General features: G+C 36.8%; 1 protein-coding gene across 2 annotated transcripts; it reads left to right on the top strand.

The window, feature by feature from the left end:
* Positions 1–8,021: 8,021 nt before the first annotated feature.
* On the top strand, positions 8,022–15,205 carry LOC107683459 (osteocrin-like). Of its 2 annotated transcripts, none has more exons than XM_016479513.1 (5): positions 8,022–8,114; positions 10,415–10,513; positions 11,185–11,390; positions 14,572–14,687; positions 14,822–15,205. In XM_016479513.1, the coding sequence occupies exons 2-4, from the start codon at positions 10,418–10,420 to the stop codon at positions 14,654–14,656; spliced, it is 387 nt and encodes a 128-aa protein (XP_016334999.1). In that variant the 5' UTR covers positions 8,022–8,114; positions 10,415–10,417; the 3' UTR covers positions 14,657–14,687; positions 14,822–15,205. The 2 variants fall into 2 exon arrangements, with proteins under 2 accessions (XP_016334999.1, XP_016335000.1); XM_016479514.1 differs by lacking the exon at positions 8,022–8,114 and adding an exon at positions 8,642–8,771.
* Positions 15,206–15,952: the final 747 nt, after the last annotated feature.

The following is a 15,952-nucleotide window of genomic DNA, read 5'->3' as shown; positions in this document are numbered from 1 at the left end:
AAAGGTGAATGAAATGCATTGTGTTTAGGCCAGGGCTGTCCAAACTCGGTCCTGAAGGGCCGGTGTCCTGCAGAGTTTAGCTCCAACTTGCCTCAACACACCTGACTGGAAGTTCCTATGCCTAGTAAGAGTTGATTAGCTGGTTCAGGTGTGTTTAATTAGGGTTGGAGGCTGGAGCTAAACTCTGCAGGACACCGGCCCTCCAGGACCGAGTTTGGACAGGCCTGGTTTAGGCTATACTTTACAAACCTAAATGCCTCATAGTGATTTGTAATTAACAAATATCACTTTAGGACATGCAGGACATTAATTCTGATTTACAAAATATTTTTTCTTTCTTTTTGAGCATTCATTTGTCAAATTTTATTATTTTTCTTTCTTTTTTTACATTTTTAAAATGTAAATGTTTTAATTCACCTCCAAATCTTCAGAATTTGCTAGTTAAAACAGGACTATGACTGAGATTTGTCACAGAAAACTAATAATTTTTTTTATAGATATTAGCTTTGATGTATTGAATGAATGCAATGTCAATTTTTTTTTTTTCAGACAGTGTGTCTTCTAAGTATGTGTGAGCATGTGTGCGTGTGAGCGAGAATGATTGGCAGCGCTGAGGGCTTTAACACACTTCATAAATTATACTGTGTGTCAGTAAAGCTGTTTACAGCTGATTGTGGCTGTGATCCAGAGAGCTGCCCTGGGGCCTCTCACTGTTTGCAATGCAAATCAGTCCCGCAAGTAAAGAGGAAGCTCATAGACCATCTAAAGCTGATGCACATGTTTATTTAAGACACGCTAATATATATAGACACACACACACACATACACACACACACACAACTTCTGCCTGGCTTTTACACAGGGACAAAATAATCACATTCGCAAAACTACGGTTTTTTAACATTTGTTAAAGAAAATGCCCACAATACTAGGCTGTATTTGGTGGTAGTAATAGTAAGTTTATATGAAATTAGACGTTTTAGGTGGATGCTAGGTTGTTGCTAGAGTGTTCTAGGTGGTTGTTAAATGGCTAAAGTTAAAAGATTCTCCAACTTTCTATATCTTCTGTGACTCAGGTCTGCCTATCAGTTCTATAATTAACAAAAACCTCAAACTGACCATTTTAACATACAGTATTTGAATATTTATGATTATTTTTACCTATATACAAAAAATGGTCGAATCTTTAAAGAACTGGTTTTGAAAGAAGTCTCTTATGCTCATTAAGGCTGCATTTTTTATCTTGTTCAAAAATAAATTAAAAACAGCAATATTGTGAAATATTATTATAATTTTAAATAACTCTATTTTAATATATTTTAAAATATTTTGCCGATTTCAGTTATTAATAATGGTTCCTTTGTCTGTTAAACTTCAGAAATCATTCTAATATGCTGATTTGCTGCTCAAGAAACATTTCTGATTATTAGCAATGTTGAAAACTACTGCATATTTTTGCAAATTTTTCAGGATTCTTTGATGAATGAAAAGTTCAAAAGAACAGCATTTATTTGAAATAAAAATCTTTTGTAACATTATACATGTCTTTACTGTCACTTTTGATTAATTCAGTGCATCCTTGCTGAATAAAAGTATTATTTTTTACCCCTTACTTACCCCAGGCTTTTGAATAGTATCACAGTTTCCACAAAATATTAAGCAGCGCAACTGTTTTCAACATTGATGATAATATGAAATGGTTTTTTTAGCGCCAATTCAGCATATTATAATGATTTCTGAAAGAAAATTATCATTTTGATTGCTATATCTGTAAGTACCCTAAGCATCACTTATTTTTATCAAATAAACAATCCTACCAACCCCAAACTTTTGAACAATAGTGTATTCATATTTATTCTATTAATCTGTACAAATACATTGTGAAGTTGGCATCAGCTAATCAATTATAATCATTTGTACCCATATTTATACAAAGGACACAAATGGCACACATTTAGGTGAACAATCCTCAGATTTTTCCAATCCTCTTTTTCTCCCGTCTTCACCCTTTGACTCCCTTCACTCCATCCTTACCTCTCTCTGTGTGTCTTTCTCTCAGTCAGAGCCGTAACCCGAGGCACTGCTCTGGCTTTGGTTCCCCTCAGAATAAATGTGGGGAAACTTTAGATTTGGCCCTCTGGTGAGAGCGTAACCCCAATTTCCTCCCAGAGAAGCAGAGAGCTGGAGTGGGGAGGTGGGTGGACGGGAAGTTTACCTATATATAAATCGGTTTAACATCTGTCGGTAAGAATTTTTTTATTATTTAAAAGAAGTCTCTTATGCTATACCAAAGCTGCATTTGATCAAAAATACAGTAAAAACCGTAATATTAAGAAATATTATTACAATTTAAAATAAATGTTTTCTATTTGAATATATTCTTAAAATGTCATTTATTTCTGTGATGACAAAGCTGAATTTTCATCGTCTTCAGTGTCACACGATCTTTCAGAAATAATTCTATGCTGATTTGCTGCTCAAGAAACATTTATTATTATTTTCAATGATGAAAAAAGTTGTGCTGCAAACAATACATTTTTATTTACGATCTTTTGTAACATTATAAATGTCTTTACTGTCACTTTTGATCAATTTAATGCATCTTTGCTAAATGGAAGTAATTTCCTTAAAAAAAAAGAATGGTAGCCTATATTAACACATTTAACCTTGACACTGATAATAAAATGAAATATGATATGAACAGTTTTTACAGTATTCACTTTCTATGCTCCTGAATTTTTTTTGCATTGCCATTGACAAACTGTTTAACCTTGTTGCAAGTGAAGCCATATTTAATCCGTGTTGCATTGTCTTTTATCTTGTGTAGTTTTGTTCATGGTTTTTGAGGAAGAGGTCATGCTGCACAACCTTTCCAACCTGTTTTTGTTATTCAGTCCATGACCCTTACAGACCAGACCTGTTTGCCACCAGTTGAGCACCATTGCTCTACAGCATGCCATTTTCTTAAGCTTAAGCTTCGGACAGGTGCACAGAACCCTGCGGCCGGCCAAATGACAAGTCCCATCATACAAAGGTATTAAGTAGAGAGTGGGAATTTCTCTGTTTCTCAGGGTCTTCTCACACAAAAATGGAAAAACACACACATGGTTTTTCTCTCAGTGGCTAAAACAACAGCCTGAGAAAACTATCTCGCTGTATCTGCGGACTGAAAAAAAGAGCCTTCTTTCTCTCATTTTCTGCACCCTGTTTAGTCTTCTGTCCGGACTTCTCATCTGATCAGGTTTCCCTCCCAGAGTCGCTCGGCACAGCTGCGCGCTTCTTTTAATCCACCTCTTTCGCGCACACACCGCTATCATCTGTATTTTAAAGGATCGCCAGGAAAACAGAGCATATTTTAAGAGAGAATCCCATAGATGCAATCCAGGATTTTTGAAACACCAATTGAAATCAAGAAAAAAAATCTCTGTGATTGTAAACACATGGGCGGAATTACCATAGAAACTAGCTAGTTGCATTAGCGCTAACATCCTGTCAGTTGCCACAATTACAGTGAACTTTAAAAGAAATTTGCCTCAAAAGTGACTCAAATATACCACAGAGACCTTTCATAAAGGTTGCTACAGAGTGCATCCAAACGACAAGCTCTTAATAGTTTTTAAAGCTGAGGTTATGTCCGAATGAGTGTGTACGTCTAGGCTATCAAGCATAGCACATAAAACATAATGGCCCGCCTGCAGGAAACTAAATATAGATGGTGTTTTGATTACGTGAAAATTGACATTTCAAAGGAGATTAGGATCAGACCACTAAAACAACACAGCGAAGAGCCGGGAGGCAGAAGCTGGAAGAGAAAGCCACCTTTACATGCTTAGCGTAGCACGTAACTACACGGCCACATGCTCACTTTTTCCAGCTCGGGCTACCATGAGTGTGTTTGGGTGCGGGAACATCACTCCGGTGACTAGTTTGGCTACTCTTAGCCTTCCTTTCACGCGAATGCTAAGTGGTTGACCCCATGACCCCCGTCTCCTTGGAGCACACGGAAGTCCTTTCTTCGCTACGGCAGGTGGGATGGATGACATCACCATCGGAGAGGGTCCCATTAATGACGAGCATGGGGATTGGCTGTTTTTTCCGACATTATTCTGACATTACTCCCACATTATTGTTGTATTAGTAGTGTCATTATTAGGCCAGGTGTGTTTTCACAGTGAGCAAACCCTTCGTCGCTCTGAATAGACACTATGTAGGCCAAGACTGAGATGGGACAGGGCGCCGCGTAGCCGAAACGAGAGTCTTCTCACACGCACATGTACCATGAACGTACAAAAGTCAAACTGAGTTCACAAATGCAACTTCTACGATATGGCGACACATAATGTGCATTTATGCATAGACACCAGTATTCATTTTTACAAATTTATTTTTACTTTAGTCATTGTTTTTATGTCTTGATGAAAATATCCTTTGTTATATTCATTCATTTTAATCTTACTAAAATAACAATTTCAGTTGGCGAAAATTACATTTTACTTGACGATAAAGTGCAAAATTAAAATGAATATTAAACATTTTATATATTACTGTACTTTAAACATATTAACATTTAACAAAATCCTGACTTCATTGATTATGATTAAATAAACCATATATTTTCTAGATCTTTCTAGATCTTGCGGTATTATTTTTTCTTGTCATATTTTGGCCAACAGTATGTTTTTATTAACATTTTTCATTATGGTTCATCTTGTCTTTATTATTGGTGACACATAATGTACATTTATACATCTACTCCAGTATTAATTTTTATTTTTTATTGTTTTAGTCATAGTTTTTTATGTTGATGAAAATATCCTTTGTATTTAGTAAATGTTTTGTCATTTCATAATCAAAATTACTACTTTTTTTTTTTACATTTTATAGATTTTATTATACAAAATCCTGACTTGACTATGATTAAATAAAACATATTTTCTACATTTTTCTATATCCTGAGGTTTTTTTTTTGTGTCATATTTTACAGTATGGTTTCATTAAAATTTTTCATTACAGGTCATTGCGTCTCCATTATTTGTGATACAAAATGTACAAGTACGCCAGTATTCATTTTAATAACATTTTTTGTTTAATATATATTTTAAAATCCTTTATATTTAGTTTGTGTTTTATCATATATTCATTAATTTTAGTACATTTTAGTTAGTAAGAAAAATTTTACCAAATATTCAAACATTATCTATATAAATCTAAACATATCAACGTAACAAAATCCTAACTTTATTGACTATGTTTGGATTATAGATTTGATTATATGACAATAATTTTTGGATCATTGTTCAGATCTTGCGAAGTATGCTTGTGTACGTTGGTGCACCCAAGAATTATCTTATTTAGGGTACTTTCAAAACTCCCAAATTCACTCTCATGCGATGCCTGGATCACTGTGAAAGCTATCATGTTCAAGAGAGCATGGGGATCCTGAAAGCTCGGGCCAGACATGACGGTCTTCCTCTTTTAAAAGAGCATCGTCATGGAGACGCTTCCGACACCACACAACGTTAAATGGCAGAGCCACAAGAGATATTCAGCTGCACGCACACACACACAATAGCAAATGCGTGCAATTAAAGAGGTGTTCTTCATTTCACATCCACCTGGATGTAAGAGTCTCAGCGAGAAGCTTGCCAACCGATAGACTTGACGATAAGCGATCAAAAACAGAGATTCAATCTCACGCACACACACACATCTTCATGTCTGATTATAGTTAAATGGGGTTGTGTTGAGTCTGGTCGCTATACACACAGATCTGGCCTCACCCTAAGGATTTTGGGTAACGGAACACTGCAGATCCACATCTCAATAAGTGTAGAAACAGGTTTCCTCTCTCTTGTTCTCTCGTTTCATCCTATTTCTTTCTTTCAATCTCTCACTCTCACTTTTTTCATACCATAATGGATTTTGCTCTTCATCTTGTTCATTTTCTGTATCATGCCCATAAGACTAAGGTTTTAACTAAAGAAAACAAGATCATTCACCCATAAAACAAAAAAAATTTTTACTCACCATCATGCCATTCCAAACCACGACTTTTTATGTACTTCTGTAAAACACAAAAGAAAACATTTTAAACCGTTTTTAAATTCAATTGGAGACAGGAGCTTTCAAAAGCAATAAAAAGCACCATAAAATGATTTTAAAATGTGTGTGCTAGTCCTCTAAAGCCGTAGCTTTGTGTTGCAAACAGACCAAATTTAAGTTGGTGATAATCTTCACTTCTAATGGGCTGAAACCAAATAACTGAGTCAGTGAGTTTGAAAACTGATTCAGTCTGATTTGTGAATGAATTGGTGAATCATTCAGGTTTTCGCAAACTGGATCAAGTGATTCATTGAAAAGATCTTATTCAAAAGAATAATTATTAAACAAATTAGACATATTACTTTAACTGGTTCTTCTAGACAGCAATGAAATTAGATGTACATCAAATGGACACATTTGCTTTAAAGTTGGTATGGAATGAACAATCTACTTTCTAAATGCTTGTTATTGATTTAATTGTGAATGATTCACCCATGCATGTTTGTTTTTTTGTTTTTTTTCAATTTGACCTTGTAATTTGTAGTCAAAAATACCATAACTTGATCTTTCAATGACACAACAAACTTCTCTCTTCTGACATATGCCAGACTTCTCCAGTCATTTAGTCCACTTTAACCTCTGCACTTTCTTACAATTGACCTTAAGATCGCATTCAGATCTGCCTCAGTCCAACCATTATACTTTTTTATTTATTTTCAATAATCCATTTCTGATGGTTGACATAATATGGTGCAAAAGATCTGTTGCTGCTTCCTTTACATTGCACTGTTAAGTCTTCTGCTTCTCAGGTTATTATCCTGAGAAAATACCTTTTAATCTCACACATTTCCTTCAGACTTTCAAAAGATATCCGAGTTTTAAGTCTCAAACTATGCTCAGAGTGTCGAAGATTTCAAAGTATACAATCAAAATTTTTCGTCAAATTATACCAAGACCAAATAATCTGAGCTATGCAAACCATCTTAGTTCTGCACTCTTACTGTATGTTGTCAGTTGTTGTCAAAAGACAACTGTTGTCTATTTTTCTATTGTTTAATTAACATTTTGTCTATTTTTATTTCTCCTAGGGAATTGTTGGAACCCCATTGAGTCTTTAAGCGATGAAAGAGCAATACATTTTTTCTCTGGTACAGACAAAGACGCTGATTATATCTGTACATGCACACATGCACGTCTCCTGGCTTCCCCTCTTTGGTGTCCTCTGATTTTCCAAAACATCTTAGCGAGGGAGAGAGTGAGAAAGAGAGAGAGAGCGAGAGAGAGAGAGAGAGAGAGAACATCTTAGTGAGGGAGCGAGTGAGAAAGAGAGAGAGGGATCATCATAGGGTCTCTGTGGAAATTTTGGTGTGGTAGACAGGCCTGCCCGGTCTGCTCTTTATTTAACAGTGGGAGTAAAGAGAGATGAGCTCTGTGTGTGCAGATAAATATAGTGTGAGAACAGGCAGTCTGCTGGGGAACTCTTCACAACCTAACACTACCTAACTTTCTCAGTCCAAGAGAAAAGTTGAGTGAATTACAAGATGCAGGTCATCAAGGACCATCAATACACACACTCATGTGGCCAGATACAGTGTAGTTTATACACAATAGATAGGATTGTATGCCAAAGAGAGATAAACCACCTACACACACTGTCCTCCAACACACACACTCTCAAACCTGTGGAAACACAGCAGGTTCTCAGTTAGAAGCTGACCTTCTAGGCACTTTTGGCTGAGTGTAAACCAAGAAAGAAGGACAGAAAGAGACAGAAGTGACACGCACATTCAAACGTGTCCAGCTGCTCCCTCGGGTTGCTATTAGTTTGTAATCATAATGAAGATGAGAGAGTTGGGGAGAGCGGCTTCAGGGCGAGCCACAGTGGAAAACCTGCAGAAATGATGTCAGAGCAATCGCAACCACCGATTGGAGTGGAGATTCCCGGCGAGAGCCTATAAAACCGGGAAAGACAACAGCAGGAACCAGCAAAGGCAGAGAACGTGAGAAATTCCAGGAACTGCACAGTGTCCATCTGTCCATCCCCGTGTGACTGAAACCGAATCAGATTAAGGGTAAGGAGCCTTGGAGAAAGACCAACCTGCATGTTCCTACAGGGCTGTGTAAGTGTGAGTGTGAGTGTGTGTGTTTGGGTGGAAAGGTGAGCAGACAGGTGTTGAAGATGTATTTGAAGACGTTTGTTAGGAGTCGCAGTAGAATAATGCTGGTTCGTTGGTACAGAATCTGCTGTTTGATAAGCAACTGTGAATTTGTTTGAGCTCCAGGGTTACGGATGAACCAGTATCGGAAACATCCTGTTGATGTTGCATTACTGCAATAGTGACACAGAGGTGTGAAATCATGTCTGGTATCAGAGAACTATTGAGAGTATCTTTGAGAGAGCGAGTGTATGTGTGTGTGTGTGTTTGCAGGGTGTCCAGTGAAGTGTGTGTGGGCAATGGGAGATGGCTGGAGTTGTTTATTTTTGGGGACGGAAAATGCTAAAGTTAGCCCATGTTGCTGGACAATGCATTTTCCCAGTCGTGGGGCAGGAGAGGGGCCGCATCTGGTCCGGTGCTCAGCGCACCAGACCTCAAATGCCAAGAACGGGACACTGGGTCAAATGATAGGTGGAAATGCATTATTGGGCATTTTTGTAAGATACTCTACAATCCTGCAGAAGAGTTTTGAAAAATTTCTAGGAGAAATACTGTGGCAGGTGTTCATATTTGGTGAGAAAATTAGTTATACATGTTTAAAAATTAAAATTAACAATTGATAAAAGGTCAAAACTAATAATGGGTTATGAAAACCATGAATTACAGGATTCAAGGTCAGAATTTCACAAATACTACATTTAGCTTTGTTTTGATATTTGTCTATCTTAGATATGTTTATCTATATATCTATCTATCTATGCTGAAAAAAGAATTTGAGTAGAAACAATTTTCACTTAAACATTTCTAGCAAACGTCACAATTAATTACAAACACATGGCAAGTAAGACATTAAATTAAACATTAAATTTTGAAGTAGAAAGAAATCGTATTTTCTTGTTGGCTAAAACATATTCTATCTGTTTTATTTCTAACTTAGAAAAATATTTCTTACAATGTATCTATCTATCTACATTTACATTTAAGCATTTAGCAGACACTTTTAAGCACTATCTATCTATCTATCTATCTGTAACCTATTATTAGGTTACCTATTACTATGTGGTAGAGGTTCTTACCAGTCACTGGACTTTGCATTTATTTCATTTATATATAAGTAATTTAAAAATAAATAATGTTTAAAGGAAAGTGTCACAAATATCATGTCATTTCTATAGTTGCAATTTAACACATCTGCCAGCAGACGGCAGTTAAAATGTAAGATTCAGTGCAGCATCATAATCTGAATACCATGGTTTTAGAAATCAAAAAAGTGAAAAAGCTAAGACAATTGTATTCTCATATTATATTTACTGTAAATAAATTTATATAAAACATTTACTCAAGTGATGCGAAACTACAGTAACGCGCAGTCCCGCCGTGAGGATGTTTTTGTGTGAGTGTGGTTAAGAGTGAGTGTGTTTTGGGGACACACAGCTAGGGGTGCAGGTCAGAGTGTGTGTTTGGGCTGAGTTCATGTGTTTGTGTAGAGGGTGTGTGTTAGAAGCATTCTCACACTCTCGCGGCTGCCGGACCGCCCAGTCAGAGTGTATTTTCACAGATGGAGTCTGGATGAATGTAAACACCGCCCTGTATCACAGTAATTCAACACGGTGCTGAAGCTGAAGTGTGTGTGCGCAAGCTCAATTGACAATGCACTGACACAGAGACATAAAAACTGTAATCATTGTAATTATGTTGCTGTGTGTGTGTGTGTGTGTGTGTGTGTGTGTGTGTCTATATGTATATATATATATATGCTACTACTAGTACTACTGCTGCTGCTGCTGCTACTACTACCTTTTTTAATAAATTAATTTTAATCAACAAGGATGCATTAACACTCAATCATAGTTTCCACAAAATAAATAAATAATTAAGCAGCACAACCATTTTTACACTGATTGTAAGAAATGTTTCTTACGCAGCAAATCAGCATATTAGTATTATTTTTTTGAAGGATCTGGAGAAATGGCTGCTAAAAAAATTCAGCTTTACCATCACAGGAAAAAATTGCATTTTAAAATATGTTAAAATAGAAAACAGCTGTTTTAAATTGTCATAATATTTCACAATATTACCGTTTACTGTGTTTTTGATCAAATAAATGCAGCCTTGCTGAGCATAAGAGATTCCAAGACCCCAAATGTTTTAATGGTTTTATATAATATTCGATTGTCAATAATCACATTGTTAATTGTATTGTAATTGTATTGTAGATAATGGGCTGTGGATGTGTGCTGCTCTCCGGTCTGCTGACACTGACCTTGTTCCACTGCAGTGCAGAAAGCCTTCATGTACCCCAAGAAAGATCAGAGGTGAGTCCAGGTCTCGCTGATATATAAATATACATACTGTATGAGAGAGAGAGAGAGAGAGAGAGAGAGAGAGAGAGAGAGAGAATAAGGTTGTATTATTTGTTTTGTGAGGGAAATTCACTCTGCCTGTCTTCAGAAACACAAAAACAGACTTCATGTAGGTGATGAGACTAACTGGTACAAGTGAGAGATGATAAACTGTCATCAGTCTGACTGCTCAGTAAATACAGTGGGGATTCCCCTAGAGAGCCTCCACAGGAGGATGCAAACATCACCCTCTCCTTATGAACATGAGCTACCTGTCTGAGAACTGACCCACTGGGTCACCCAGTCTTCCTGTTTCTCCATGTGAAATAAAACTTTATTACTGTGTCTTAAATGGTCTTGAGTTGGTCTCTCAAAGGTGCTCAAGCTGCTGTTTTTTGCTATTCCAAGGTGGTCGACCAGCTATAACTTGCTTGACAAAGGTTGAAACCATATCCACCAGCTGGATCCAGTGAACTTGGACCAGCTAGAACCCATGTAAAACCAGGCTACCACCTTAAAATGGTGTTAGATTAATTGTCCATCAGAGAGATGGAAGAATATTTAGGAAGACTGTGATTTTTCTGACAAAATTTGTGATTAAGACATAATTTGCATTACACCATGCATTTCCATTTCTAATCTAGTATGTGGAACCATCTGTTGTGGAGGGCCGCAGTGTCCAGCGAGGGCAAACCGAGCAGAAGAACGCTAAACTCCTCCTGCACGATCAGTTGGTCCGACTGGAGAACGATGTCATTGAGACCAAGAGGAAACGGAGCTTCCCCGGATCCAACACGCCTCTTGATCGCCTGTCAATCAGCACCATGGATCCCAAAAGCAACAAGCAGAGGTGAGAAAGAAGAGTAAAAGGAAACGCTCTTCTTTTTGTTTGGAAACAGACGTAAAAATTATTCCCTCCTTAGCCTGCAAAATAATGTAAATAACTAATAAAATATTATTTTTGTTATTAAAATATTTCATTAATAATAATTAAATAATATTTTACAAATTGTAATACATTTTTAAATTGATACCTTGGATACCTTATTGGTGTTCTTTAACAATAATTGTTCATATATGTCATTCATATTGTCTCAATTGAATCATAGCACTGTACATTTTATTGACGGCTCTGGCCCAAAGTCTGAAAAACATACAAAACACAGTTTTTATTTGCTATGATCCCGAACAGATGATGAACCATAGGTAGCTTTGACTGGCTGTGGCTCGAACATGTACAGTTTTTATTGGCTGAAGTCTGTCGTGCACAGCTTGATAGCTTTGCATGAGCCTGTTTGTGCTTTTACAGTTCACTAAGTGCAATTACTGTTTTGTCTGTAGCCCACAGTTAAAGTTACTTATATTTCTTGGGTGGAGTCACTGTGGTGTGGATTGAGGTTTTGTATGACATAATAAGTGTCTGATGCTGATTTATGGGAACGGAGAGTCCAACTGTGCTGATGACTGTAGCACCGGACTTCCAGTCAATGATCAAAACTGTTTTATCTCTTTGAATGATTTGATCTCCCTGCTGGACAGAACATGCAGTGTAACTCAGCATGGCCTGAGGCTCTGACAAGGCTCTATCTAAATGATCCTCAGCACTTGATAAGATCAGGACAGAAGCCAAAAACAGCAGCGAAACCACCACGCCATGCATTATCAAATCTCAACACCCGAATCCATCTGTCATGAGCCTGATAAACACATGAAAGCTCACGAAAACCACTTCGTAGCTATTTGACTGTTCCATGGATCCTCAGCAAAGATATTCAACTTGAAAGTCAATGTTGGATTTTGTTACTACTTCTACATTTTCTCAAGAAATCTTCCAGATCTTTTTTCCAAATCTTCAGGTTTTCCAGACAAAAATCGAGGTATGACCATAGAACAAATGTGGGTTTAAGAGAAACCTTTGACCCTAGGTAGCAATACTAATAGACTATTACTAGTAGTACTGGAAAACTAGCATATTAAAAATACTTCAGTATACCCTCACCTTATCAAAAAAAACCTGTAGGATAAGGGGGGGAAATGTATAGTAGAAATTACAAGTAAATGTTTCGTTAAATTTATGGACATTTCCTTAAACCCTAAACAATACACAATGCAATGTGTAATTCAAAATACAGGTAAACCACCTGTAAAAAATCAGTATAGAAAATTCACATAAACAGTAGATTGGGACAAATTTTTATGAACTTTTCTTAGAGTGCTTTTTTTTCTTTTTTTACTTTAATACTAAGTGTAACAATATGTTACAGTGGCGTCATGGACCTTATCATGTATGTGACTGATCAAGTCATCTATTCAATACTGTTGTGTAAAAAAATTTTATTTTCACTATGATGAAATGATTAAAAAAAGATGTTAAATATCATGCCAAGAATTCCGGTTGATTCATCACTTTGGAAATGAGAGGTCAAGTTGAGTGCATTGCAAGTTGTCCATGCTTTGTATATAGTAGGCATATTTGATTACACTTAATTAGCTGCTATTGATAAATAACTAGAAGAATAAGGAAGTGCCGTAAACGGTAAAAATATTTGTGCTACAAACCAGTGTGTTTATAATTATGACAATACATTAATATAATGTGAGAAATACCAGTTTCTCAGAAATATCAAGTAGCATAACCAGGTGAATTGTACAGATAAAAATAACTGGAAGCGATGATACCGGAAGCCTCGCACATTCAACTTAGAAAAATGGCCGTGCCCGCTCTTACAGTACTTAAAAAGTAAGGTGGATACCACAGAGTCGTATGTTAGTATGCTATTTTTTGAAAACATCTATTCATGATACTTCTTATTTTTTGACGTATTAAGGCGGTTGGCAAATCAGCTTTAGGTGCATATACCGCCGCCACCTGCTGGGATGGAGTGTGGAGCATCGCCGTTAAGGGAAGACTAAAAAGACAAAAAACAAAAAGGGTCTCCAATTTAAATCTTTGAGATATTTCAACAGTATATTATACACTTTTACAGCTGCATTTTTGTTTAACGACTTCTGAAGTGAAAACTGATTAATCCCTATATCTCTAAGTGCTTCTGTAAATTGTAATCTTTCATTATCATATCCTTTGCACTTTATTGAAACATGTTCAGCTGTTTCAGGAAAATCACATCTAACACAAAGTCCAGATTCATGTTTTCCAATCATGTATTCGTGATACTCGCCTTAAAGGGGTCATATGATGCTGCTAAAAAGAACATTATTTTGTGTATTTGGTGTAATGAAATGTGTTTATGCGGTTTAAGGTTCAAAAAACACATTATTTTCCATATACTGTACATTATTGTTTCTCCTCTATGCCCCGCCTTTCTGAAACGCGTCGATTTTTACAAAGCTCATCGGTCTGAAAAAGCGAGGTGTGCTCTGATTGGCCAGCTATCCAGTGCGTTGTGATTGGCCGAATTCCTCAAGCATGTGACGGAAATGTTACGTCCCTTACCATATTGTGATGCCTGAGGCAACCACATGTGACGACCGAGCGGCAACCTCCCGCTCTCTCTGTGAAGCCAACAAGGAAGTGACTTAAACTGTAATTCATCGACTGGCCGCTAGAGGCTGGCTGCAAAAGGGAGTCAATCCCATAGACTCCCCATGTTAAAATGCCCAAATTTACAGCAGAAAAAAAACGTTTACAGCCTGGTTCAAAAAATGATTTTGGTCTATATAGCTAATTTTGCCCTTCATGACAACTGTGAGGGGGGTGAATTTTTTTTTATAACTCATCCATTTAAATTATATTAAGCCTTAAAGTTCTGCATAATTAAGGGCGTGGCCACTTGAGTGACAGGTGGAGCCGCTGCTGTCACCACCGCTGCTGTCATGTTTTTATACAGTCTAAAAGAGAAAGGAAAAATTTAAATCGCATCATATGACCCCTTTAAATTCGTTTGATTGACCTGTCTTTCCACTCGGTATTATTGCAAAGGAAAAGGGAAAAACCGTAATCCACAATTGTGAGTGATCGACTAAGCAGTAATCTAAATGAAATGGCTGATTTCTTTGCGTTATGTCCGCAGGAAGGCCGTTGAGTTGCCAAGGCGACGAGTCAGCGTTCCGATTGACCGGATTGGTGTAGGCCGTCTTCCCAGCAGCCGAGGATAGACTCCGCCTCTGACCACGCCCCGATACACAGGTGCGTAAGATCAACGGTAGTCACATGTTTATTCTCATCTGTTACATACAATGTATTGTAAGATGAAAATATCATGAATATACTGCAAATTGTAATCAAAACCACACATATGTTGTTTGTTCTTTGTTCCACAGAGGGTAATATCGCAGGTAGATGATATGCATGATAAGCACACCAGCCAACACAACTCACTAACCACTGAACGATCTCCGCGTTCTCAACACACTTTTAATCATCGCTGCCCCAGAGCTGTTCTTTCTCACTGAATACTGATTTAGGCCTTCAATATCCATTCAAACTGTTTATTTCCAGTTCTAACTCATTTTATAAATTCAACATCTAAACTGTATTGCTTTCATGAAATGAGTTCCGTTTATGTCAGAAGCATTAGCCAATCAGAGAGGAATCTGCTCATGGCTTCCATTGCACATCACAATATTTACTCCAGTGCCTCACGACTTCTCGCTTGCTGTAAAATACATAACTATTCTCATTTTCTCACTTTGACTGGAGGCTGTTCAGCCTTGACAATAAAACAGATTAATATCTACGATCTGTCAGTCTTATTTGAACTTATTAATGTGAGCCGGTAAAATATTTGCAGAATAAATGAGATTGCAACTTAATTCTGGTGCTGATTAGTGAACATACCTAGGCTATACACTCTTAAAAATAAAGGTGCTTCACGATGCCATATAAGAACCTTTTTGTCTAAATGGTTCCATAAAGAACCTTTAACATCTGAAGAACCTTTCTGTTTCACAAAAGGTTCTTTGTGGCGAAATAAGGTTCTTCAGATTACAAAAACGCAAGAAAGAGATGGTTCTTTAAAGAACCTTTGACTGAATGGTTCTTTGTGGAACCAAAAATGGTTCTTCTATGGCATCGCTTTAAGAACCTTTTGAAGCACCTTTATTTTTAAGAGTGTATATGATTGTTGATAACTGGTTGGCATTGATCCTTTTGGTTACCCTTGTATTTTTTGTGTAGACACAAGTAAATATTTACTTACGGAATAGAAGGGGACAATGATATTGAAAGTGGACTCTTAGTTTGTGGTTAATAAGTTGACAGACAAAGACAAATACTAATAATAAAGCTAACACACAACATTAGATAAATACATCAAACACCAGGTTTCTTAAAACATTTATTTCATTCAAATTACATCAATGCGTGCAAATATAACAAAATGTGTGCATTTCTTATATAAATGTCTAGTGGCTTTTAATAGGAGTGTAACCATTTTTATAAAGTATAGCATT

This window comes from Sinocyclocheilus anshuiensis, unplaced genomic scaffold (genome assembly GCF_001515605.1).
Source record: "Sinocyclocheilus anshuiensis isolate Anshui unplaced genomic scaffold, SAMN03320099.WGS_v1.1 scaffold1170, whole genome shotgun sequence".
Lineage (NCBI taxonomy): Eukaryota > Metazoa > Chordata > Actinopteri > Cypriniformes > Cyprinidae > Sinocyclocheilus > Sinocyclocheilus anshuiensis.
This window is presented reverse-complemented; position numbering and strand designations above follow the sequence as displayed.

Bases quoted from the DNA above. Each gene is read 5' to 3' on its own strand.
- LOC107683459 (XM_016479513.1), top strand. From the start codon at position 10,418: ATGGGCTGTGGATGTGTGCTGCTCTCCGGTCTGCTGACACTGACCTTG. The intron at 10,514-11,184 runs GTGAGTCCAGGT...TTTCTAATCTAG, and splicing joins TACCCCAAGAAAGATCAGAG to TATGTGGAACCATCTGTTGT. The intron at 11,391-14,571 runs GTGAGAAAGAAG...TTATGTCCGCAG, and splicing joins CCCAAAAGCAACAAGCAGAG to GAAGGCCGTTGAGTTGCCAA.